This window comes from Bubalus kerabau, chromosome 3, assembly GCF_029407905.1.
Source record: "Bubalus kerabau isolate K-KA32 ecotype Philippines breed swamp buffalo chromosome 3, PCC_UOA_SB_1v2, whole genome shotgun sequence".
Lineage (NCBI taxonomy): Eukaryota > Metazoa > Chordata > Mammalia > Artiodactyla > Bovidae > Bubalus > Bubalus kerabau.
The window spans coordinates 43,811,211-43,834,334 of record NC_073626.1 but is presented as its reverse complement, the minus strand read 5'-3'; the positions used below and the strand labels follow the sequence as shown (position 1 = coordinate 43,834,334).

General features: G+C 59.0%; 1 protein-coding gene and 1 long non-coding RNA gene across 2 annotated transcripts in view; one reads left to right on the top strand and one right to left on the bottom strand.

Moving 5' to 3' along the window:
• GRM4 (glutamate metabotropic receptor 4) overlaps positions 1-20,582 on the bottom strand; it is a 114,656-nt gene extending 94,074 nt beyond the window's left edge. The window contains exons 1-2 of the mRNA XM_055571681.1: positions 20,446-20,582; positions 9,387-10,280 (exon numbers count right to left, since the gene is read on the bottom strand). Of these exons, the coding sequence (XP_055427656.1) occupies positions 9,387-9,905 (519 nt within the window). The 5' untranslated portion in view covers positions 9,906-10,280; positions 20,446-20,582. The remainder of the gene's footprint in view (positions 1-9,386; positions 10,281-20,445) is intronic.
• Positions 12,779-13,770, top strand: LOC129646031 (uncharacterized). The gene is made up of 3 exons (XR_008711640.1): positions 12,779-13,015; positions 13,162-13,261; positions 13,607-13,770. It is a non-coding gene; the product is annotated as an uncharacterized LOC129646031 (long non-coding RNA).
• Positions 20,583-23,124: the final 2,542 nt, after the last annotated feature.

Here is a 23,124-nt window from a genome sequence, read left to right as displayed (position 1 = left end):
GTGGGTGGGGAGAGCGGGGGAAACACAGGGGGAGGAGTTGGAATAGGTACTGGGGGCTTGGCAGTGAGTGGCAGCAAGGAAGAGCCCAGGGGAAGCACACGCCTCCCACACGGAGGGCTGTGTCCTTACGTCTCCTCCCCATTGCCTCTGCAGCTTCACAGAGACTGGTGAGGAAGCACCTTCCTGTCTTATAGGTGAGGGAACTGAACTCCTGAGAGAACCAGTGACTTGCCAAGGTCACCAAAGTCCTGGTGCCCCGCCCCCACAATACCCTTTGTAGACAGAAGGAACGGGATGTGGATTTTAGAGCCCACTTGGTCCTCCCCTCCCTGCCCCCCAGCTTGCTGGGTCCTCCAGCTTGAGTTCCTGGGTCAACAAAGCACAGTCTTGCCCCAGGGCCTTTGCACGTGCTGTTTCCTGTGCCACTCTCTCTCCAGATAGCCACAGGACAACCCTCTTCACTCAAGTTTATGCACAAATGTCCCCTCTTCAAAAAGTCCACCTCCTCATGTCCACACTGCTATATTTAAAATGGATAACCAACAAAGACCTACTGTTGCACATGGAACTCTGCTTAATGATATATGGCAGCTTGGATGGGATGGAGGGTTTGGGGAGAACGGCTGAATCCCTTTGCTGTTCATCTGAAACTATCACAACATTGTTAATCAGCTATACCCCAATACAAAATAAAAAGTTTAAAGAAAAAAAAAGTTCACCTCCAGCCATCCTCTCTAAATGGGCACTCCCACCCACCATGGCTCTCCAGCCACTTCCTGGCTTTGTCCCTCAGGGAACTGCTCCCCTCTGACAATTACACATTTACGGGTTTTACCTGTTCACTGCCTGCCTTCCCTTCAAACATGGAAACCCTCAAGGGCCAGGCCCCCATCTGCTTTGTTTCCTGGTGGATAAAGTTGCTTAGCGTGGCGGTTCTCCACCTGGGTTGCACATGAGTATCAGCTGGGGAGCCCAGGCCCCGTCTCATAGCATTTAAACCTGAATTCCTGCGATGAGGCTTGGATACCTGGGTATTTTACACTCCCCAGCTGATTCCAACGTGCAGCCAGATGGAGACCACCGTGCCAGCAGAGCGAGGCCCGGAGGAGATGCTCAGTACAGATTCAGTGAGTGAATCAATGAACGAATGAGTGAATGAATGGATTCTTTTCTTAAATATGTATTATTTATTTATTTAGCCACGCCAGGTCTTAGCTGCAGCACTCAGGATCTTCACTCTTCGTTGTAGCAGGCAGGATCTTTTTTTTTTTCCAGCTGTGGCATGAGGAATCTTTAGTTGAGGCATATGGGATCTAGGCGTATGGGATCCCTGGGCAGGGATCAAACCCAGACCCCCTGTGTTGGGGGGCAAGGAGTCTTCGACACTGGACCACCAGGGAAGTCCGCAGCGAATGGATTCTTCCACATGGGTCAACCAAGGTCCAGATCAGGTACAGGGAGCCAGAAATCAATAGTCATAAACTTGAGTTTCCCCAGGTTCAGCCCCTCCACAGTGTCACTCACCTCCTTCCAGCACATCTCCAGCAAGTTGACCCAGATGCCCTGAAAAGCCTCCACTCACTCCTTTCTATCCCTCATAATAAGCCTGTTTGCTGATCCAGTGACCAGGGCTGAAACCGTCCTGCTTCCACCCCCAAACTTCCCATATTCAGACAGGTCTTGCAACCGAAGGGTACACCGGGGAGGAAGTGGGCTCTAGATGGCTGCAGGGTGGGCAGGAGCGCTCCCTGGAGAAGCCAGACGGGACAGGAACACCGGACACGGAGGAGGGCTCAGAGGTCTGTCCAGTGGCCTGCCGAGCCTCCCTACAGGTCTGCAGATGCAGACCGGGCCCCAGGGCTCCTCAGCAGCTGAAGGCCCAGGAGTCCAGTGTTCCCAGGTGACTATGATGAGCCGCCAGGCTTGAGAGCTGCCGGGGCAATATACCCTGTACTGCAGTGCCCCACCCGCAGGGAGGGACTTTCGGGACAGAGAGAACTGGCAGCCCAGGCGTCAGCGCCACCCCCCACCCCGGGCTGCATTTTCCCTCCCCTCACCCAGCTCCCCGCTCGGTTCAGGCCTGGGCCTGACCCTGGCTCTTGAGGCTCCCTCCCCAGACTCCCACCACAAAGAGACACCTAGGGTTTGGGGGAAGGAGAGTCTGTAACAGCAGAGAGAGGGCTGATCCTCCCCCCAGGGGAACAGCCCCTGACGGTCACCCTCAGCAAGTGACCCTCAGGTCACTTCCCACGCCTCCCCCCCTTCACCCCACAGTGTCATCCGACCTGCTCTGGCAACACCAGCACCGTCTAAGCACCTGCTAAAGGCTTTGCCCACATTATCCCTGCTGCCAGATGAGGACCTGCACACTCCTTTACAGATGCATAAACTGAGGCTCAGCAAGGGCTGCACAGTGAGCATGGGGCCAGGTCTCACCAAGCCTACCTGCTGGCCAAGAGGAAGGAGAGCAGAGTAGCAGAAGGGCAAAACAAGTGGTACAAAGATGCAGCCACCGGGGCTCCTCCCCGAGCTCCCCACTGACTAGCCGGCGACCTCGGGAAGCCGCTTAGCTTCTCTGTGCTTCAGCCCTGCATCTGTAAAACGGGGATAAACACCACACGCCGACCCTGGGTAGGCGCTGTGAGGACTGGGGCAGGCCCTGACGCAGGAGGTGTGCTGTGTGAATGCTGGGATTACTGTACCCCAACAACCTCTTCAGGAGAACCCCTCATTCACTCCTCACACATTTGCGGAGCGAGACTTCTTGGGACAAATCTCTAATAACAGCCAACAGTAGGACATGGAGGTATGTTTTAACAGGGAACAAAACCTTAAGTGAAAGGGATTCCATAGAGGAGCTGGAGGTATTTGGAGGGTGGAAAAGCCCCCGATGCTGGAAAAGACTGGGACGACAGAGGATGGGATGGTTGGATGGCATCACCAGCTCAATGGACGTGAGTTTGAGCAAGGTCCGGGAGATGGTGAAGGACAGGGAGGCCTGGCGTGCTGCAGTCCATGGGGTTGCAGAGCTGGACACGACTGAGTGACTGAACAATAACAACGAAACACAACCAGGTGTCCTGTGCAGTGTCCCTGGCTGCTCAGTGGTTAAAGAATCTGCCTGCAGTGCAGGAGACCTGGGTTCGATCCCTAGGTCAAAAAGATCCCCTGGAGAAGGAAATGGCAACCCACTCTAGTATTCTTGCTTGGAGAATCCCATGGACAGAGGAGCCTGGTGCGCTACAGTCCATGGGGTCACAAAGAGTCTAACATGACTTAGTGCCTAAACAACAACAAACACATCTAGGTGGCCCAGGGCTCACCATGGCGGTGGGCACTAGAAGCAACGGCAGGCCGTGACTGGAGCCCACAGCAAGGCGGGCTCAGCTACACTCAGCCCCACAGCCAGAGGCTCACGCAGGCTCTGCAGACCAGGCCACCCTGCCGTCATCGCAGAGTCTGGGGAGACCTGGGGGTGCCCTGCTCTCCATGAGTCCATTCAGCTAAGATTTCCGGAGGGCCCCCATGGGCCTGGCCTCCAGTGGGGTCCTATGGGTGCTGCTTACAGGCCAGCAGGGCTCAGCTGATGGCATCTGTCTCATCTACTCAGTTCCAAGGGCATAGCTCAAGAGCAGTCCTAGACAGCGCATACATAAACAGGCATGGCTGTGCGTCCATAAAACTTTACAGACACTGAAATTTGAATTTCACATAATTTTCCTGTGTCATGACTTGTTGCTTTTATTTTTTTTTCCAACCATCTGAAACAAGGAAACCATTCTCTGCTCACGGGTCGTACAAAAACAGGCAGTGGGCCAGAGGAGAAGCGAAGAAAAACAGGGAAACAAAGAAACATGGACATGACTACAAACTGTAGTGAAGGTCGTGAAGGGGAAGATGTGAAAATAAGATAGAATAACTGGGGGTGGACGGTGTTCCTCTGAAGACAGTCCATTTAAACTTTAGGTTGAATAAGAAGGATCAGCATCAGAGTAGGAGGAGGACATTAAAATGTCCCGCTGTAGAGGGGAAAGCAGGTGCAGAGGCCCTGTGGTGGGAAAACAGCCGGTGTTTTCCAGCAACATAAAGCAGTGGGACGGGTGCAGAGTGCACCCAGGGGAGGCTGAAACATGCAGTCAGGGCACCAGGTCTCACAGGGTCTCAGACTGGCCAGCAGTGTGGAGGTTTGCATTTTAATTGAAGAGCAACACAAAGCCAAGGAAAAGTCTAAGTGGGGGGTGAGCTGGTTGGATTTGACCTTGAGGAAGATCATTCTGGCCACTGAGCAAAGGTTTGGCTGTGGAAAGACCTGTTTGGAAGCAGGGAGAGGAGAGAGAGGTTTCAGCAGGGACCAGGTGAGAGAGCACCCGTGGCGGGGAGTCCCCAGGACACGTTCAAAAGGAGAGCCCGCAGCGTGAGTGACAGCAAATGGAGGGAGGTCAAAACGCCATCAAGGTTGCTGCCTGGGCCCTAGGAAGATGAAGCTGTCTTCACGGCAGACAGGCAGGCCGCGGGAGAGGGGGCGGACCCTCTCCAAAGTTACTCCTGCTTGTGCAACGCAAACATTTTGAAGACACAAAGGCCACGTCCTCAACAGAGCATCGGTATCAGCTGAGCCACGTTTCCCCTTGGCTGGGCTGGTCAGCCAAGCACCCGGCAGGCAGCTTTCTCTAACACACGGTCGTGTGGGGTCTCAGTCGTGTCTGACTCTTTCGCGACCCCATGCACTGTAGCCCACCAGGCTCCTCGGTCTGTAGGATGTTCCAGGCAAGAACACTGGAGTGGGTTGCCATTTCCTCCTCCAAGGGATCTTCCCAACTCAGGGGTTGAACCCACGTCTCCTGCGTCAGCGAGCGAATCCTTTACCACTGCGCCACCTGGGACGCCCAAGCACCCCAAACCCTCCCAGCGCTTCCATCCCCAGGAGGGGCAGGCCCTCGCAGGCAGGCTGGCGTGGCACACAGAGGGCCAACGCCCTGCATCCGCGATCCTGGCCCGGCCTCTCCTAGGAAGCGGGGCACCAGCCCCCGCCTGCTGGCTAGCATCCCCTCCACCCTCTCTCCTGCGGCCCCTTCCTGCCCTCCCTCCACTCCAGCCCATCCCTAGTGCTCAGGCCCCCCTGTGGTGACAGCAGAAACCCTCATTATCTGCGAGTTATGCTGGCCACTCAGGCTCCACACTGCACGGGGCCTGGCAGATGGTGGGGCCTCTCCAGGATCAGCCGCAAAGGTCACCGTCTGTCCCTGCCCACCCAGTCCAGCCTCTTCCACGTCGACGGAGTCCCTCATGCTGACTTAAAGTCCGGCCACAAGCTGTGCAGTGACATTTCCTGCGGGCTGACTGTGTGCCAGGCACCAACCAGGCAAGTCTTTTCTAGACATTAACCCTTAACTCCTACACCTGGCTGAGGAGACCACTATCACCCCCATTTTACAAAGGAGGAAATTGAGGCACAAACAGGCTAAATGATTTGCCAAGGTGGCAAAAGTTGTCTGGCCCCAGTGTCCAAATTCTGGGTTTTTTTTGTTTTTTTTTTTTTTTGGCGATGCCGGGTCTTAGTTGCAGCACTCGGGATCTAGTGCCACAACCAGGGATCAAACCTGGGCTCCCACATGAGAGGTGCAGAGTCTTAGCCACTGGACCACCGGGGAAGTCCCTCCAGTGTCCAATTTCTTAATCACCATGCTAGCTCATATTCCCATCTTCAAGCCTCAGTTGTTTATTTCTCCACTTCAAAAATGAGGGACTCAATGCAATTATTTCTGGATCCTTCTGAGCTCTTATAGGGTCAAGGATTCAAAAACTGCTTTCTTCCCAGGCACTTCCTATGTCCTTTCTCCTCCCAGAAATATTGCTTTCAGGAAAAGAGCGGATTGGCTCATTCATACTATGGTGTAAATGACTGATACGGTGATTGGATGTGGTGGACATGGTGAGGTAACTCTGGTGGCACAGAGATTCAAACCCAGACCTGACTGCTTTCAGAACCTGGGCTGTCCCCACAACATGATACCACACAAGCCACTTCCTCTGGGTTAGGCTCTCCTCCAAAATGTATTCCTTACCTGCATCAATATTCCCTGTCCTAGGAGAATGGAGCCAAAATGAAGATGAAAGTGGGGGTGGGAATAGAAGGGTAAAGAATACAAGCTGTCAGACCCACAGAGCCCCAAAGTCAGGGCTTCTGATCTCGAACGAAGGCCGAGGTTCGAGACCCACGTCCAGCCCTGCGGCTCTGCAGAGGCAGTCTGGGACCTGACCCCCAGCCCTGGCCCATCTTTTAATCAGGGCTCAGTGTCCACTGCTGTCGGATGCAAGTTGCCCCTCCAAGCTCTGGCAGGTGTGAGTTTTGTTCATACCCTGGCCTTGATGGAACCCTATGAGCATTCTCCTAGCAGGAAATCACCCTCTCTGAGCTGTGCACCAGAAATCTACCTCCTGGGGGAAGGAGAGAGCTGTAAGCACAGCCTCTGGGGGAGTTCCCAGCAGGCCCCACTAATGGCCTTGGTGGAGCGGGCTGGGCACGGCGGTGCCCTCTGAAACAGACCCCTGGCATGGCAGCTTCCCCAGCCTCGACAGGCCCCTCCCTCACCCTCTCCTGCTCAAGGCTCTGCTCCTGACCTCCCTCCCCAAAGTTCAATCTTTCTGCCTCTGTAAATGGCTTTTCAGTTTCTCGCCCAGCCTCTCATTTCTATCAGTTTAATTATTGAGGAGCCCTCTTGTCGCCAGCCTGGAACATTAACACTGTTAAAAGGGACCCAGGGACTTCGGACCACAGCCAGCTGTCTCCTTCTGGCTCTCTCCCCATCCCCCCACCACTCCCCCACTTTCCTTTCCCAAGAGCCCCCTCTGTTCCCCCCTTCCTTCCCCCAAGCCTCTCCCTCCCAGTCCCGTCTCAGTCTCCGTGAGCCTGGGGGTCTCCTGACTCCCACTCCCACCCGCTCATCTCCCTGTGATCTCAGGAGGTGCAGACAGAATGGAGGGCACGGTCACACTCACATGTGACCGGATGGTCTGGGGAGAAGGAACACCTGAGGTCCCCCGGCAGGTGAGGCCCTTTGGCCCCAGGCCTCCTCACCAGGACCTTTCCATCTAGGAGGGGTCAGCTCAGAAGTCGCAGCCCACTCCTGCAGGGGACCTCCAGAGCCCGCCCCAAGGCCTGATGCTGACAGCAGCCCTTCTTAGACCCTTTTTCCCATGACACCTCTCAGCTCCTCTGATGTCTCCCACCTCCCTGTAGAGTGGGGACTAGCTCTCCTCTGGGAGACACTGGGGTGGGACCCTCACTGATGTCTTAGCCCCAAGGGCCTGATCACGTTGTTTTAACATTTTTACAAAACACTTTTTAATATTTATTTGTATCTGTTTTGTTTCCTTTGGCTGCGCCAGGTTTGGGTTGTGGCACGTGGAATCTTCCATCGTCTTTGCAGCATGCAGAATCTTTAGTTCTAACTTGCAAACTCTTAGTTGTAGCGCATGGGATCTAGTTCCCTGGCCAGGGATGGAACTGGGGCCTCCTGCGTAGGGAGCTCAGAGTCTTAGCCACTGGACCACCAGGGAAGTCCTCATAAAACACCCCGAGTCACTGCAGCAGCCCCACCTGCGGTCTGGCTTTCTCATAGGTGGGGGTTGTGCCCACTCAGGTAGGTGGCCTCTGCTCCATGACACCTGCTGGCCCAGGTCGCCTCCCCTCCCAACCCCGGGGCAGGCAGGCTGAAGTGATGACTCAGCTGGCCCAAACCTCAGTAGGCCCAGGGCTGGGACCACTGAGCCCTGCTCCCTCTCCCCTCTGGGTCTGTCCTCCTCACTACAGAATTGGGCAGAGGGGCTGGACCAGGTTCCCAGTCCCCACCCCACCAATGAATGACCACAGGCAACACTGCTCCCCTGGGGTTGTTCAAACTGTCCACTACCAAGGCAAAGTTTCCTTCAAGTCTCCTTCTGCATCGTGATTTTGCATCCTTCATGATGCATTTGTTTTTAAAATTAAAATAGTGCTTTCATCCAGATCATTAAGCAAAACCAGCACGCCAGGAAGAAGGCCCCAAGTCAAGGGCTGCACAGCACCCGTGGTCCCCGACCAGCCCGTGGCAAAGTTCCAACCCCGCTCCACTAGACAGGACAGCCAACACGGGACACTCACACCATTCACCCCACTTCTACCCCAGCCTCCCCAGAAATGCCCTCAAGTACTAATGCATCATGGGACTGGGCAAACGGGTTCCAGAAAAGGCCCAGGAGAGAGGGCTCCAGCCTCAGCACTTCCCACCCTGCATGAGGCCAAGAAAGCTCTCTGTCCACTCCCTAACTCTGGAGACTTTGAGGAGACAAAGAGCCAACTCCAGAGGCCAAGAATCTAACATGAGGGTGAAGGAGGGACACAAAGGCTCCCTTTGCGCCTCCCTTCCTCTCCCCTCACCCTGTCCTCTTTCCCTCTCTTTCTCTGTGTCTCTGTCTCTGTCTCTCTCTCTCTCTCTCACACACACACACACACACAGAGCAAACGAGGAGGCTCCCGGAGAAGAGCGGGCATATAATTATTGGTAAAATGCTTGTAATGTTTTTCTCTCCACCCGGTAGCTTTCAGTTGTTTTAGCAGCTTAGCGAAGCACTTGGCTCCAATTGAATTGCAAATCAGCAGCTCCTGCCCCAGGAAGAGAGGAAGGGGGGCGGCAGAGAGGGGGCAGGGAGGGACTCCAGAAGGGAGAAAGGTGTGCAAGGAAGAGGGGCAGAAGGAAAGGAATGAGCCGGGGAAGCTCCGTTGGGGACCCAGGGCACCTGCTCCTCCAGGCCTTTCTCATCCACAGCTCCAGTCACTGCGGGTGAGAGCTAATGCCTCATGCAAAAAACCAGGACACATTTTCTAACTATAATCCTGAGGTGGAGCGGGAGGGCCACACGGGGCTTTCTCAACTACCCAGAGGAAAAAAACAGATCTTTCTTGGGAATTGCAATTATTGGAAAACAATGTCAAAACAAAAGTCTTGCTTTTTCTCCCTGGCAATCTCCAACATTCACACTTGCAGTCTATGTCTATCTTTTAACCTGTGTACCTTTCTATCTACCTATATTTCTGTCCATCCATCTGTCTGGGGTTTTTTTTATACCTCTGTCCGCCTGTCTCCTCCTCCCTCCTCCTGTTCAGCAGCACTTCCTTTCCCTCCTGGTTCAGAATTCCCCGCAGAGGAGCAGAGTTGATCAAAAGGCTGCCTGCAGCAGGTGCTGTTTCAGCACCACGGTCAGCACCACCGAGCTGGGACCTCCTCTCTGACCACACGCAGGTCAGCCCCAGATTCTCACACACCACTGTGGGTACCGGGGGGCAACACACTCTCTCCCAGGGATTCAGGAGGAGAAGAGGGGAAAGGAGCTGGGCAGGCACTAACCTTGAAGAGGCGAAGGATGTTGGCCACCATGATGGAGACGGAACTCCCGGAAGCACCAATGACGCCCACCACGCGCTCAGGTTTGGTGATGATGGGCGGGCCGCCACTGCCACAGCGGACCTCCGTGCCGTCCTTCTCGATGAGCGCCTGCACAAAGGTCAGCGACTGCTCCAGGGCATGGGTGTCCCTGGAGCAGGTGTCCAGAATGCGGGCGCCCAGCGTGATGTTGGGCAGCAGGTCCGGGTCATTGTTGATGCGATCCAGAGCAAACAGCATGGCCTCCAGCCGGTGGATGCCCTTCTCCTTCTTGAGTTCTCCACAGGCCTTGCCCTCCGAGCCCCGGCCGTGCACTGGGAACAGGCCTCCCAGAGTGATGTCCCCGTCTATGCGGATGGAATTCATGTGGGGGTGGCCTTTGGGCTTCCCCAGGGAGGAAGGCACCCAGGGCCCGGAAAGGCTGAGGAGCAGGCAAAGGGGCAGCTGGGCCCACCACCAGCCCCAGCCGCTCTTCCCAGGCATCTCGGAAATCCCTAGAGACCCATGAATGGCAGGCCTCGCTCCTAGCCTTGGCGGGCCCCAGGCCCCACAGCCTGGGCGAGCATGGGCACAGCGGCCCCCACCAGTCTCTCCAGGGCGGCTTCAGCAGCAGGGTGGCTGAGGGCAGCCAACGGGCAGAACTGTGCTGGTGCTCCTCAGCCCTCGGCGATGCTCAGCTGTGGAACAGGCTGCACTCAGACAGCAGGGAGTAGCTGGGGTGCAGCAAAGCTCTGGTCTTGGTCCCCACGTCCCTCGGGCCTGTTCTCAGTGGATGACCGTGAAAGGTGGAGAGTGCTCCTAGCTGGGCAGATCTTGGCATCAAGGAGAAAACAGCTCCAGAGCTCTCCTCTTACCAACCTAAGAAAGAGAGAGAGAGAATCAGAGAAGCCCGAGAAGACATTAGCTATTCGCATCTTTCATCAGGAGCCTGGTAGCAGGAGATGCTGGAGGTTGTGGTCAAAGACGCCACAGACCTCCTGAACTTGGCTTCCTCTCCACTGCCGCTCGACTTTGGTGCAGATGAGAGAACTTAAGGCAGAAACTGGGTTATGTCTGAAGGTTCCTGGTGCCCACTGCCACCAGACCAGAGGTCTCAGAGAACACACCCCCAGGGGACCCCCGGAGACCTAGGAAGAAGAGGGGTCTCCTCTCAACAGGCACCCACAGGAAGGAGCAAGTGCACAAAAACCAGCCCCGCTGGACACAACCCATTTCAGAGATAGGAACACCAAGGCCCAAAGCAGGAGAGCACTTGGCCCAAGTCACATAGGGGGTGAACGCCACCTGGAACCCAATGCCCGGCCCCCAGTTCTGGAACCAGACACACAGGTTCCTTGAGGACTTAGAGATGAGGAAAGAAAACAGGGCCTCAGAAGAAGTCAGGCTGGGAGCCACTCAGTCTGAAGGCCAAGAGAAGCTGGGGCTGGCAGAGTTGGGTAGGGTGGACCCTCCATTTCCACCCCAGCCGCCCTGCTACCCCGCCAGAGGGTCAACCCCGCGGAGGCTCCTTTTCACTTGCTGGGCCCCCCGCCCCACCCCAGGGGTCTTTATCTCTCCATTTCTCTTTGCCACCTCCTCCCTCTGAGAGGGGGCTCAGGTTCTGGCCTGAGCTAGTGCACATTATTATGATGACCGTCATTATTATTGTTGTTGTGATTAAATATTTATCTGCAAGGGAAGAGGAGAGAACACCCGCTCTTCCTCATTCTCATTGCTAATCTGGGCTAATTTCCCCAGGGCTTCCTTCCCAGGGCCCAGCCTTCCCTCAGTGCCAGCAACTTCCCTCCCCTCGACTTGGGAGGCCCCGGGGAGAAAGGCTAAAAGCAGAGTCAGGGTGGGGTTGGGGTGGGGGGGTGACTTCAAGGCCCCCTTCCCTGTGCGTCTGTCAAATGAAGACCAGCAGCCGCTCGCCCGATCTGTGCCTCGGTCTCCCCAATCGTGTGAAAGGGCCTGTGTTTGGGTTGGGAGGCTTCGCTGGAGACCTGGTCCCTCCATGAAGACCAAGTGGGGTTCTCAGAGCCACCATCCCCCCACCAGAGGCTTCCAGGGCTCTGGAAGGGGCAGGGAAGCATGGGGACCCGCCCCCCAGGATCCAGCCTTGGCTCCTGGGCTTCTCCAGCAAGTGCCTTTTGGACGCTCACCTCATATCTCGCCCCTCATCCAAATGCTGCCCCCTCCATTAGCTCCTCAGAGGCCAAGAGGAGGGCTTGTAATTCTCCTCAGCAGCCTTCTTCGGGTGAAGCAGTCTCCCAGAGAGACCAGGTGACTCCCCACTCAAGGCGGGTGAGGACTCAAATCCAGCACTGGTCACGCCGAGCGCGCCTGGGGAGGCCGGCAGGAAGCCAGGACCCAGTGACCTAGGGCTGGGGGTCAGTGCTCTGGGGAGCGCTGAAGATCTGTCAAATACAGGCAAGGGACAGCTACACCTGTGCGGACCCCTCAAGAGCACTCACACCTCCAGGAGAGTTATCTGAGGCCTCTCCCAGGTGGCTCTGGGGAGTGAGGGGTGCTGTGGGGTGCTGGCTGCCAAGGCCAGTTCTCAGCAATTCAGACAAGACAGAGTAGGAGTCCCAGACCAGCCTGCACTCCTACTGCTGCCCTGCTGGAGGCCACGCTTGTCCGCCAGGGAGTCCTCAGTTTCAACATCTGTAAAATGGACGGGCTGCAGTAAGACGCAGTCCGGAGGCCATCCTGGCCCTGTGGGGCATTTCAGTCATCACCATGAAAGGAGGGAGTCACCTAGTAGCCTGCATCCAGGCAGGGACGTGGGCGGGACAGTCCATGACGAAGCACGGTCTTGTCCCAATGCCAGTGGTGCCCCATGGAGAAAAAACAGCGAAGGACAACAGCGCGGTGCGCCAGGCACCGGCAGGCACTCGGCCTACATCGGCGCAGGTAACACGTCCCTGTGAGCCAGGTGGGATTTTTAGCCCCACTGCACAGATGATGAAGCTGAGCTACCAAGCCTCACGTGGTGACACAGCCCAGGAACACAGAGCTTGTGTAGCGCCCTGACCGCCCCACCACGCTGGCTTGCCAGAGGGTCTCTCAGGCCCTGCCCAGCTCTGGCATCCTGGGCGGTCAGGGGTGGTTTTTTTTATTTCAATAGAGGGATTTGGGGCATAGGGACAGGCAGTGAGCAAGGCTGCAGCAGGGCAGATTCAGGCTGCAAGACCCAGTACACAGCAGCTTCTGCCGGTCGGGCCTTCTCAGGCTTCCAGATCCTTCATGAGGGATCAACACTGGCTTCTTCTTGAAACCCGAGCACCTCCGGGCTGAGCGGAGCCCAAACATAAGCAAATAGACACACACACACACACACACACACACCCGCAGGCAGGAGAAAGCAGGCATGTGGAGAGAAGGCCTCAGTGAGGAGAAAGGCAAGCACTTGCGAGATGAGAATCGAGGCCCCAGGCCACCCTCCACCGACTGGGTCCCAGCCGCCTGCAGCGGGCCCTCTGCATCCCCCAGTCCCACCAGGCCTGCCCTTTCTGAGCTCCTCCAAGACCCGGGCAAACCACCGCCTCTGTCATCCTCCCCTGCTTGCTTTGATCCTGCATAACAGGCACCAGGGAAAAGTAAAAATACCTGTGAGTGAAAGGAGCCAGCAGAACAGAAGCTGGGGGAGGGCAGGGAAGGGTGGGAGCCAGCCTGATCCGCCCTCCCCGCCAGGGCTGGGCGCTTCCCTCTGCAGGGGAGGGGGGAGCCCTCAGACCACTGCCCACCCCCCAGCCAGGTTCCAAAACAGCCAGGAAAGCTCAGCTCTGGGACAGCTGGAAGGGTCCCTCCCCAGGTGAACTCACCAGGACCGCACAGGTGCGCCGGCCCACCCCCAGGTGAGTCTCCTCCAGGTGTTCAGTCTCGCTCCCCCTCCCCACTCCCCAGCCGCTGGAGCACCTCCTTCTGTGGCACCTGCCAGATTCTGCAGGGAGGGAGGAGGGGCACAGGGTAAAGCAATAGTTCACTGGCCGGTGGGCTTTTTCCAGAACATTCTCTTCAGTGAAAGGGGCGGGAGGGGGGGTGCTCAGCAGATGGTTGTAGTCTACCCCACTCCAGCCCAGCCACCCCACAACCCGAGGGTCTCTCAGACATCTGAGGAACTGGCCACCCCCACCTCTCCCAGGCCTCAGCAAGCAGGACTCCAGGCTTTCTCCTGCCTAACCTCAGTCCTTCGTCTCCAGCCAGGGCCTGGGCCAGAAAGAACCACAAACCACAAACTGACAACCAGAAGAGCTGCTGCGATTTACTAAACTCCAATTTAGTTTTCACCGAGCTGCTTTTGCTTCTCCCAAAGCAAAAGAAGAAACAGACTTCTCTCAAACATGAAATAAAGGACAGCGATACAGGGAAGGACCCTGCACTTGGCTCCCAGGGGTGGGGAGCATGTTCTTCCCTCCCCGCTCCTCCCCACCCGCTCAGGCTTCCGGCTCCTCTGCAGGCCAGCAGACCAGCCCCTAGAGTAGAGCCAGGAGAGCCAGGCCCAGAGAGGGTCCCACAGGCTCCCCTGGGCCCCCAGCGCCCCCTCCCCACCTTCCTGAGCCTCTGGACCTGTGGCGGCCCCTCCCTCTCCTCTTGCCCCCATTCCCTCCAGCACCTGCCTGGGCTGGATTCACGTTGACCTCTGCAGTGCCTGGCCCAGCCCAGGTGCTTGGAGAACTCGGGGGACTGTGAATAGATATGTAGGATCGGGATTGAACCTCCTGAGCTGTTCAGATGCCTTGTGGCCCACATCTCACGTTTCCACCGAAGGAGGGGCTGGGGCTCCACTCCCCACAGGGAACCGTGAGAGAGAACCTGAGGCTTCCCCCTCCTTCCTCCACCGCCCGCAGCCCCACCTGCACGGGAGTCCGGGCCCATATCACTGCACTGCAGGCCACTTCTGAGGCCCCCCTCTCTCCTGTCCCCCTGGGGAGCTGCAATGGCTGGGCAGAAGTGAGGTTTGCTAGACAGTCTCCTCTCAAATGGGCAAGGCCTAGACCCTGGGAGCAGGTCATCAGAAGTCCGTTCCACCCCAGCAGCACCAGCAACAAACCTCCAGCTGTTTGAGTCCCAGGGAGAGGGGATGCTCTACTACCTTCCTCAAACCCCAGCAGCACAGCCCTCTCCCCACCTGGACCACATCTGGGGGAACCACATCCTCCTCACCTTGACGTCTCTGCACCCCAGCCTGCACCATGCCTGGTGTCCCCCACCCGGGTGTGGGGACGTGAACGGATGATCCCTGGGCCCTTCCCACCCTCCTCTCCCAGGTAATCTATTTCTAGATGAATAGAAAGGGCAGCCCTGCTCGCAGGCACTCGCCCAGGCTGAGCCATGTTCTAAGAGCAAGAAGGAGGCCACAGTGGGGGCGGGGGCCCTTTTCCTCCATGGTTAATGCCCTAAAGCCTCTCTCTGTATGTGGTTATCTGGCACTGGTGAGCCTGGGAGCACGTCTGGGGCCACATGGACAGCATCACCTTCATCTCTGCATCCCCAGGGCCTGGCTCCAGGCTCAGAACACAGGCAATTCTCCATCAACAACCAAAGGCAGGTCCCTGCCGCGAGCCAGCGTAGCGCCACCCTCACCAGTGGGGACCCGGGGCAGGGGGCGGGGGGCGGCAGCAGCATTCCAGGTCCACAGAGTGGAACTCAGACCTTGCACTGAATTCTCGCAACTCGCTTATATGATCAGGCGTGAAACATAATCCCTGACCCTTCAGTTATGCAACATGCCATCCGAGTGTGTACCAAGTGTGTACTGAGCTCCCGCTGTGTGCCAGACTCTGCTCTCGGCACTGGGGAAATGCTGGGAGTGAAAACAGATACAGACACCTGCCCTGTGAAGCCCACATCCAGTGGTGGTGCAGGGGAGACAACAGATACATCTACACACAGATGGGGATCCAGGGCTTATGAAGAGACACAAGGCAGGTGAGAAGAAAGGAAATGGCCGGGCGGTGGCTTTGTGAAGGAAACGATAGTCAGGGAAGGCTTCTCAGAGGAGGTGGCATTCAAGCAGAGACTAAAAGCAGGAAGGGCATGAATCATGTATCTGAGAGAAAAGCATCCCCGGTAGAGTACAGCAAGTGCAAAGGCCCTGAGGTGAGCATACAATTAGCAATCATTGTTCAAGGAACAGCAAGGAGGTCAGGATGACTGGACGGCAGTAGGAAGGCGGAGAAGCAGGAGAGGAGGTCAGGGGGCCTCCAAGCACAAAGCCAAGCAAGGCCTGGTGGGCCATGGTATGGATGCAGAAAGCAGGGCCCACTTTGAGCACAGCATCCAGGGACTCAGGACAAGAGAAACCACAGGCTCCACGCCAGCCACCCGCTCAGGCCACAGCAGTTCGCATCAGTTGGAGGGCTAAGCAAGCATATCTCATTGGCACTGGGGCCCACCAGTTCAGCCCAGAAAATGCCCAGCCTTTTTAAAAAAATATTTTTGGCCATGCTGCACAGCATGTGGGATCTTAGTTTCCTGACCAGGAAGCAAACCTGCACCTCCTGCTTTAAAAATGCGGAGTCTTAACCACTGGACCACCAGGGAAGGCCCCAGAAAATGCCCAGCCTTGACCGTCCCCCTCTCCCAGGGCAGAGGGGCTAGCCACCAGCTCCTGCTTGCTCGGTGTCCCCTACTGCAGCAGCTCCCACCTCCATGCAAACCCTCAGACCTCTCCTTCCCACCTCAACCCCACCCCACCTCCTCTTGCCAGGACCACCCAGCTTTCTAGCCCAGCGCCCAAAGGGGCAAGTGTCTTTGTTTGCAGCTGTTGCTATTGAGGGCTTCCCACTAATGCTGTTTCTTCCTCTCTCCTCCTCCTTCCGGTCCCCGTTCCTGAACCCCAGCACTGCACTGGGAAGCTGGGGCCCACGAGCTTGGTGAGTCCACGCCCAATTCCTCCTGCCTCACACAGCCACAAGTAGAACCATGGTTGTGGGGAAGACTCCCCACCCTAAGCCACCCTGAGGTCGGGCATGAAGAAGGCGCTGTGACATCTGAGCAGTGATCACCCACCAGAAACTTCAGAATCCAGGTCAAGTCCCCAGCCTTTACTTCTATATCCAAATCTAAAAATAACCCTGTAGCGATGCGGTGTGTTTACTACAAGTCACGGCCCAGCCAGGACGCAGGTCCACAGGCTAGTTTCTTTCCCCCTGAGGGACAGGGTGGCGGCTGGGCGGGTTGAGGGTGGGGGACGGGGCAAGACCCAAACCTCCTGAGCCCTGTGCGGGTGGCCCAGCCTGGGACAAGCAGCCAGCTGAGTTCTCTGAGGGTGTCATCAGAGCCCCCAGGTGGCTGGGGCTTTCTCCAGAAGAGGGGGGCTCAGGGGGACACCGCAGCCTGCCCGTCAGCCAGGCTCGGCCCAGAATGGCCCAACTGCCATCACAGGCTGGCATTTCCCAATTACCACAGATAATATCTGCCTTAATTGAATGGGGTCCAGATAATGTCATTATGCACCACATTCCCCAGTTTATTTAATATACTTGTGTACACATATATTTATGCCTCGCTGCTGCCATGAGATTGCTCAATGGTGAGGCTGATAATAAAACATTTCGACGGGAGCTTTAATTTAAGGGGTGATTTTCACTATCCTTGTGGTGCTCGGTTTTCCCAAGGAGCCAACAGAAACTCGGACAGGCCTGCGGGCTGGAGGCTGGTGGGGCAGGCTGCATCCTTCCCTGAGCAAGTCCCTAAGTTCCTAAGCCTCCCTTTCAGGAGCCAGGCTCGGGCAGGAAAAGAGAAGGGTGGGTGCGAGGCAGAAGCCCAGAGCCTGACTCCAGGCCTGGTGGGAAGAAGGAAGTACATTGGGAAGGCAGAGCTGCAGCCTGGGGTTGGGCAGAGGACGGAGGGAAGCCAGAAGCTGCACAGCAGGGAAAGAACTAGAGCGCCCAGGAGCCAAGGCAGTCTGCATGCCGGCAAGGGCCAAAGGCAGTGAGATCTCGAAATTAATTTTTGATAGTCCCCTGCTAACTAGGGCAGAGTGGACCGAGACACAAGCCCTCCCTGCTCTTTCCAGGAGCCAGCACCAGGCTGGGGGGGTGGAGGGAGGCAGAGGCAGGAGGCACCAGAAGCTGGTGCCCTCCACTCGGGCCCGCTGCCCACCAGGGGAAGCCCCCCCGGCCTCCTCCCTCAGGTCAGCCTGGGCTGTCGGCAGCTCTGCCAGCCCCAGCGAGCCGGGCCAGCGCCCAGATGCCAGCGCCCCCACGCCTCCTCCGGGTGGCACAGGCAGCCGCACTCTGCAGGAGTGAGATAACCTTCCCTCCGGCGGCCGGCGGGCCCAGCTGCCCAGGCTCTCATCGGGGCCTGCCCACTGGAAAATGGGGTGCTAGGCTGAGCAGAGGAGGACAGCCGGGGTGGGCAGATGTCTTGGGGTGGGTGGTAATTAGGGGCTGCCGGCTCCAGGCTGATCTGGGGGAGAGGATATGTCTAGGGGCTGTAATTATAAAGCTCAGAAGTCTTTATAAAGGCTGGTCCTGGTCCCACCATCTCGTGCCAGCTGTCCCCCTGCAGTGGGGTGGGTTTGGGCGTGTCTGAGCACGCCGGAAGCTGGGCAGAGGACCCCTCAGGAAGCAGGTGGGGGCTGCCCCCTGACCGTCCTGGCCAGCACACTGCTCTCTCACAGGCTTGCTTGCCAAGGCTCCCTTGCCGACCTCAGCCGCCTGCCTGCCGCTGTGCCAGGCGCTCCCTCTGGGAGGCACCCAGCCTTGGAGAGGAGGAAGCCACACAGAGGAAGGCGAGGGGAGGAGGCAGGTGGAAGGAGAGGCCAAGAGGCTAGCGCAAACCCCGGCATGCGCCGTCCTCGCCCTCCGCCAGCTCAGGCCCTGTTTTATGGGATGTACTGCATGCCCCCCCAAACATCCCATTCACCGCTCTCCTGGAAATCCACCTCCAGTAGAGCACTCCATTGGGTTAAGCACTGCCTTCCTCCTCTCCAACTCTTGAAACCAAATGCCCCTGGGAGGGGAGCCCTATAAGTGACTCAGACCTCAGAAGAGAACTTTTTGATATTTTTGTCCCTGACAGGGGTGAAGATGTTGACAGCTAAGGGGAGATTGAGGGCTAGAATGACAGAAGTTGGGGGGAGATGAAGACCGCGGTCACCAAATTCACAGGTGGGTGGGCAGAGGCTCAGAGGCACCATCACCAAAGGTTCCACCCACCCCAAGGACAGGACTGTAGGTGCTGGGAAGGCCCTCTGGAAATGGTCCTCCGGGGGCCCCGGGGAGGGGTAGGGACTCTGATCCCTACTCCCCACTGTAGCCTCCTTGCCACTAGCCCCAGGGCCTGCCCAGGAGAGGAAATAAACCCCCTGCCCTGACCGGTGGGTGACCACACCCAGGGGCCTCCAGACTGTTCTGTGGGACTTCTCTGCAACATCAGGAGAGGCCCTAGAAAAGCTCCTGCAAATCCTCACCTTCTCATGGAAGTTCTCCCACCACCTCAGGCTCTGAGCCTTCGCAGAGCAGAGGCACCCATCCAGTGCATGAGGCCCAGGACCCCAAGCGGAGCCGGGGAGAAAGTGGGGGCCAGGGAGTCTCCTGGGGAAGGGGAGGTGGGGACTAGAACATTCTTCACTTCCAGCATGAGCTGGCCCAGGGAAGGGAGGCTGTGGGGACGGGGTGCCCCATATGGAGACTCTTACAGAGCTGCCCCCCCACCGGCAGCCCACAGCCTCCACCCTCACCCCAGAATGGAGTGGGGGGGAATATGAGGATCACAAACACACACGATCCTCCCTCCACCATCATCGGGCTTTCTGCCAGACTGACAGAGGAGCAGACAGACTCACCAAAGCTCCAAGAGACACGTGGCTCGGGGCACCCCATTAGGCGAGCCCGGCGCAGTCCCGCAGAGCAGCTTTCTCCCGCACCAGGGCGAGGAGGGTGAGCAGAGCGGGGCGGGGGCGGGGGGGGGTGGCTGGAGAAACAAGGACCCTCCTCCAACAAGGGCCGAAAGTCTGAAGGCGGGGGTGTCGCTCGCAGCCTGGGGGAGGGGCGCTCCCAGGATGGGCCTCAGGACTCCCTGCGCCGCCACTGCCGCCCCATTTCAGCACAAACAGCCTCAGACCGCCCCGGTGCGGGGGCGCCTCGCGCAGTCGGGCCTCCACCTCCAGCCCCGCCCCCGCTCAGGGAGGGGACGCCTCCAGCTCCAGGGCGACTGGGAAGCCCGACCCCGGAGGGGACCCCCCAACACACATACACACACACTCGGCCCGACCCCGGAGGGGAACCCCCAACACATACACACACACACACTCGGCGCGACCCCGGAGGGGACCCCCCAACACACACATACACACTCGGCCCGACCCCGGAGGGGACCCCCCAAACCCCCCCAACACACACACACACACACAACTCAGCCGGCTGCCCGCCGGGCGTTCGCGTAGAAGCAAAGATTCATCAGGGTCCGAGAGAGGGTCGGTCCCGAGTGTCTGAGAAGCACCTGGCCCCGAAGTCCCGGGGCCCTGGGGAGACCCCAGACCCTGGGGTGCCGTCCCATCCCGCCTCCGCCGAGCGCCAGCGGGCGCCGGGGCCGGCCGGAGACCAATGCGACGCTGGGGCGCCACGGGAGCGGGACGCGGGGCCGGCCCGCGGGAAGGAGCTCGCACGGCTGGCGCTGCCCTCCCGCCCAGAGACCCGCGGGGACCGGGGCACAGAACGGCCCGCGCCCCCGCCGGCCCTGCCTCTCCGCAGAGGGGGCGCACTGACGCCACCGTCCCCACCTGAGCGCGGGCTCGACCCCCCAGCCGGGGAAACCCGACACAACCCCAGGCACAGGGACACTTTCCCCCGGACCCGCAGAAGACCCGCTGCCCCACTCCCGGTCCCAGCCCCAAGAAGAGACCCTCTACCCCGGGTCCCGTGTCCTCCAGCCCCGAGAGCTCCGGTCCACCTGCCCTCCTCTGGGCAGCGCCGAGCGCGGGAGCCAGCCAGAGGCCACCTCTCGGAACCCCAGAGTCCCCGCCGCAGCTCGCGCCCCCGAGGCCGGAGGGCGCCATCCCCTCCGCCCGTACCCGCGGGCCACAACTCACCGCGCGCCGGCGAGCGCTCGGGGGCGCAGAGAGGCGGCGGCCGGAGGCTGGCGGCTCGCGGTGGCCGGAGCCCGGGCCGCGGCGGGCGGCTCTGACGCTGCGGACCGAGCCCGGCGAGGAGCCGCCCGGAGTCCGGGACGCAGCGGGGAGGAGCTGGCGGCCGCCCGGCCCGGGCTGCCTCCGAGCGCGCGGCGGGCGGCTGCTGCTCCGAGAGCGAGCCGGCGAGCTAGGGAGCTGCGGGCGGCTCGGCTCCGTCCGCCGCGGAGCCCGGCGTCCGAGCGCGAGGGAGAGTGGGAGCGGCTCCGGGAGCGGCGTCCGGCCGAGGGCTCCGCGCTGGGAAGGCAGTGGAGCGGGAGCCGAGCCGCGAGCGCCGCCGGCTGAGATGCGGGCGCCCGGCGGCGCCGCGGCAGCCGCACGGCAGCAGGAGAAAAAGGAGAGCGAGCGAGAGAGCGCGCTGGAGAGCGAGCGAGAGAGGGAGCGGGAGACCGGAGAGCAGTGAAGACGCGAGAGGGGCGGGCTCCGGGACCACGAGGGCCCAGGGAACCGCGGCGGCTCAGCCCCGCGCCCACGGCCGCGGCCGCGCTCGGGAAGGCGCGGGCCCGGCCCGCCAAGTTTGTGCGGCAGTGGGGCCCACCGCGCGGCTTCCGCAGGCCTTTTAAAGAGGGAGCTGCCTGGGGCCCACCCCCGACCCCGCACCTCTCCGCCACAAGGCTGGGGCTCACCCCGCGCCCCGCCGCCCCTCCGCACCCGCCCCGCCTTCTGCTCCCTCTCCCACCGCGCCCCACCGGCGCCCTCTCCTGGAAGCCCCCTTCTCCCGCCTCCTCCCGGGGGCGGATGTCTGTACCTCGACCGGAGGAGCTGGCAGGGACCCCTCCTGACCCTAAAGGTCGAGGATCAAGGAACAGAGCCTCCTGAAGCACTCCCGGAGAAGTACCACAAACACAGTGATGCCATGGGGTCACACTGCTCCGCACTCCCACCCTCCCGGAGCATCACTGAGAACCCCCACCTTGGGCCAGCTTCTCACGCATCTGCGCCACATACGTGGCGTGTGCCCCCAAGTGGCATGTTCATTCGCCCACCTCACTGCTCCTGGTTTGAGCAAATGACACAGGACGGGATGGGGCGGGAATTCCATCTGACCCTAGTCACACAGCCTTCAGGGGCGCCTTCCTACTGAGGCCAGCCCCGCCCCAGATCTCCACCAGCCTGGGAGAACCCCCACCCAATGGCCCACAGCCCACTGGTCTCTGTCCAGCATTGGTCTGCAAAGTGTAACAGGTGGCCCGGCCACAAGGTAGGAGGGAGCCTGGGCAAGAAACCCTCAGGCAGGGAGAAGCTGGAGCCCTGGTTCTCCTCCTCCCCAGGTGGAGGTGGGGGGATGCTGTGAAAAATCCCCCAAGAAAATCCCCCAGAGAAGGCTGGCCTTAGAGACAGGCAGGGGAGGAAGAGCGGGAGGGAGCCTTACAGCCTCTTAGGATTGCAAGAGCATCTCGTCCCAGACTGCAGAAGCGTCTTCAATTAGAGCTGTGACGTGTGTGACTGTCCTTGTCCCAGGGAGGGTGCTAAGCACAGTGCCAGGGAGCTGGGGGTGGGGGGCAGTGCAGAGGGGGTAGCGGCTGACCAGCCTCCTCCCTCTCCCATATCAGTCATCCTGGCTGACCTGCAGAGTGCCACTGGGCTCCAGTGTGCCCAGGCCTGGGGGATTCAGTGCCCCCACAACCCCACCCCTCATTTCCACAGATGATTTCTTCTAGATCAGGGGAATGTCTGGAAAGGCCTGGGAATAGCAGGGCCTGACCCTGCCCTACGAGTCTGCCCTTTCTCCCTCCCTGTTCCCTATCCAATACCCCTGTGTCTTCCCAAAGACCCACTCAGGCACTCTCTCCTCCAGAATTCCAGACACCACCCGGCCAGAACCACATCTTGTTCACCATGGTTCATCCAGGGCCTGGCACTGTGCCTGGCCCGTAGCGAAAGCTCAGTGAATGTCTGGTGAATGAATACATGCTGGCAAAGCATGAACTGTCTTTGTAAAGCTCGCATGTGATAGCCCCAAATACATGTTTCATTTACCCAGTCAGACTGAAGTCTCTGATGGAAGGGCCGAGATCATGGACTCATTCATGCCTTTTTTTTTTTTTAATGCAATCAGCACTGACCGAGCTCCCGCCTCATTCCCAGTCCCAGAAATACACAGAGAGCAGCGCCGCAACTTGCCCTTGAAGCCTGCACCCAGGGCCACGTGCACCTCAGCCCAACACATTTCAGAGAGGCATGGATGAGCTAAGGCCATCACAGCTCGTGCTGTCCAGCAGCTCTGCCCAGCCAAGTGTACACTGCTCTGGGCTTGGAGGAAAACTCAAGTCACCCCGGGAGAGGCCACAGCGGTGGGAACAGCCTGCATGGGTTCCAGCCAAGCCCCAGGCATAGCTGGGTCCCCTGCCCAGGGCCCCTCAGCTTCCTACCTGCACAACAAGGACCATGACGCTGGCCTCACAGCAGAACCGCTGGCATGCCATGCACCCAGGGAGGGGTGCTGGAGGTTCAAGTTCAACCTGCTTTGGGCTTGACACACAACACATCCTGTCTTGAGCCTAAGTCTGCTGAAAAGATGGGAGTCTTTTTTCTGATTCCTTTCAAGGTCCACAAAGGCCAGCGCCAGGCCCTACTGGCAAG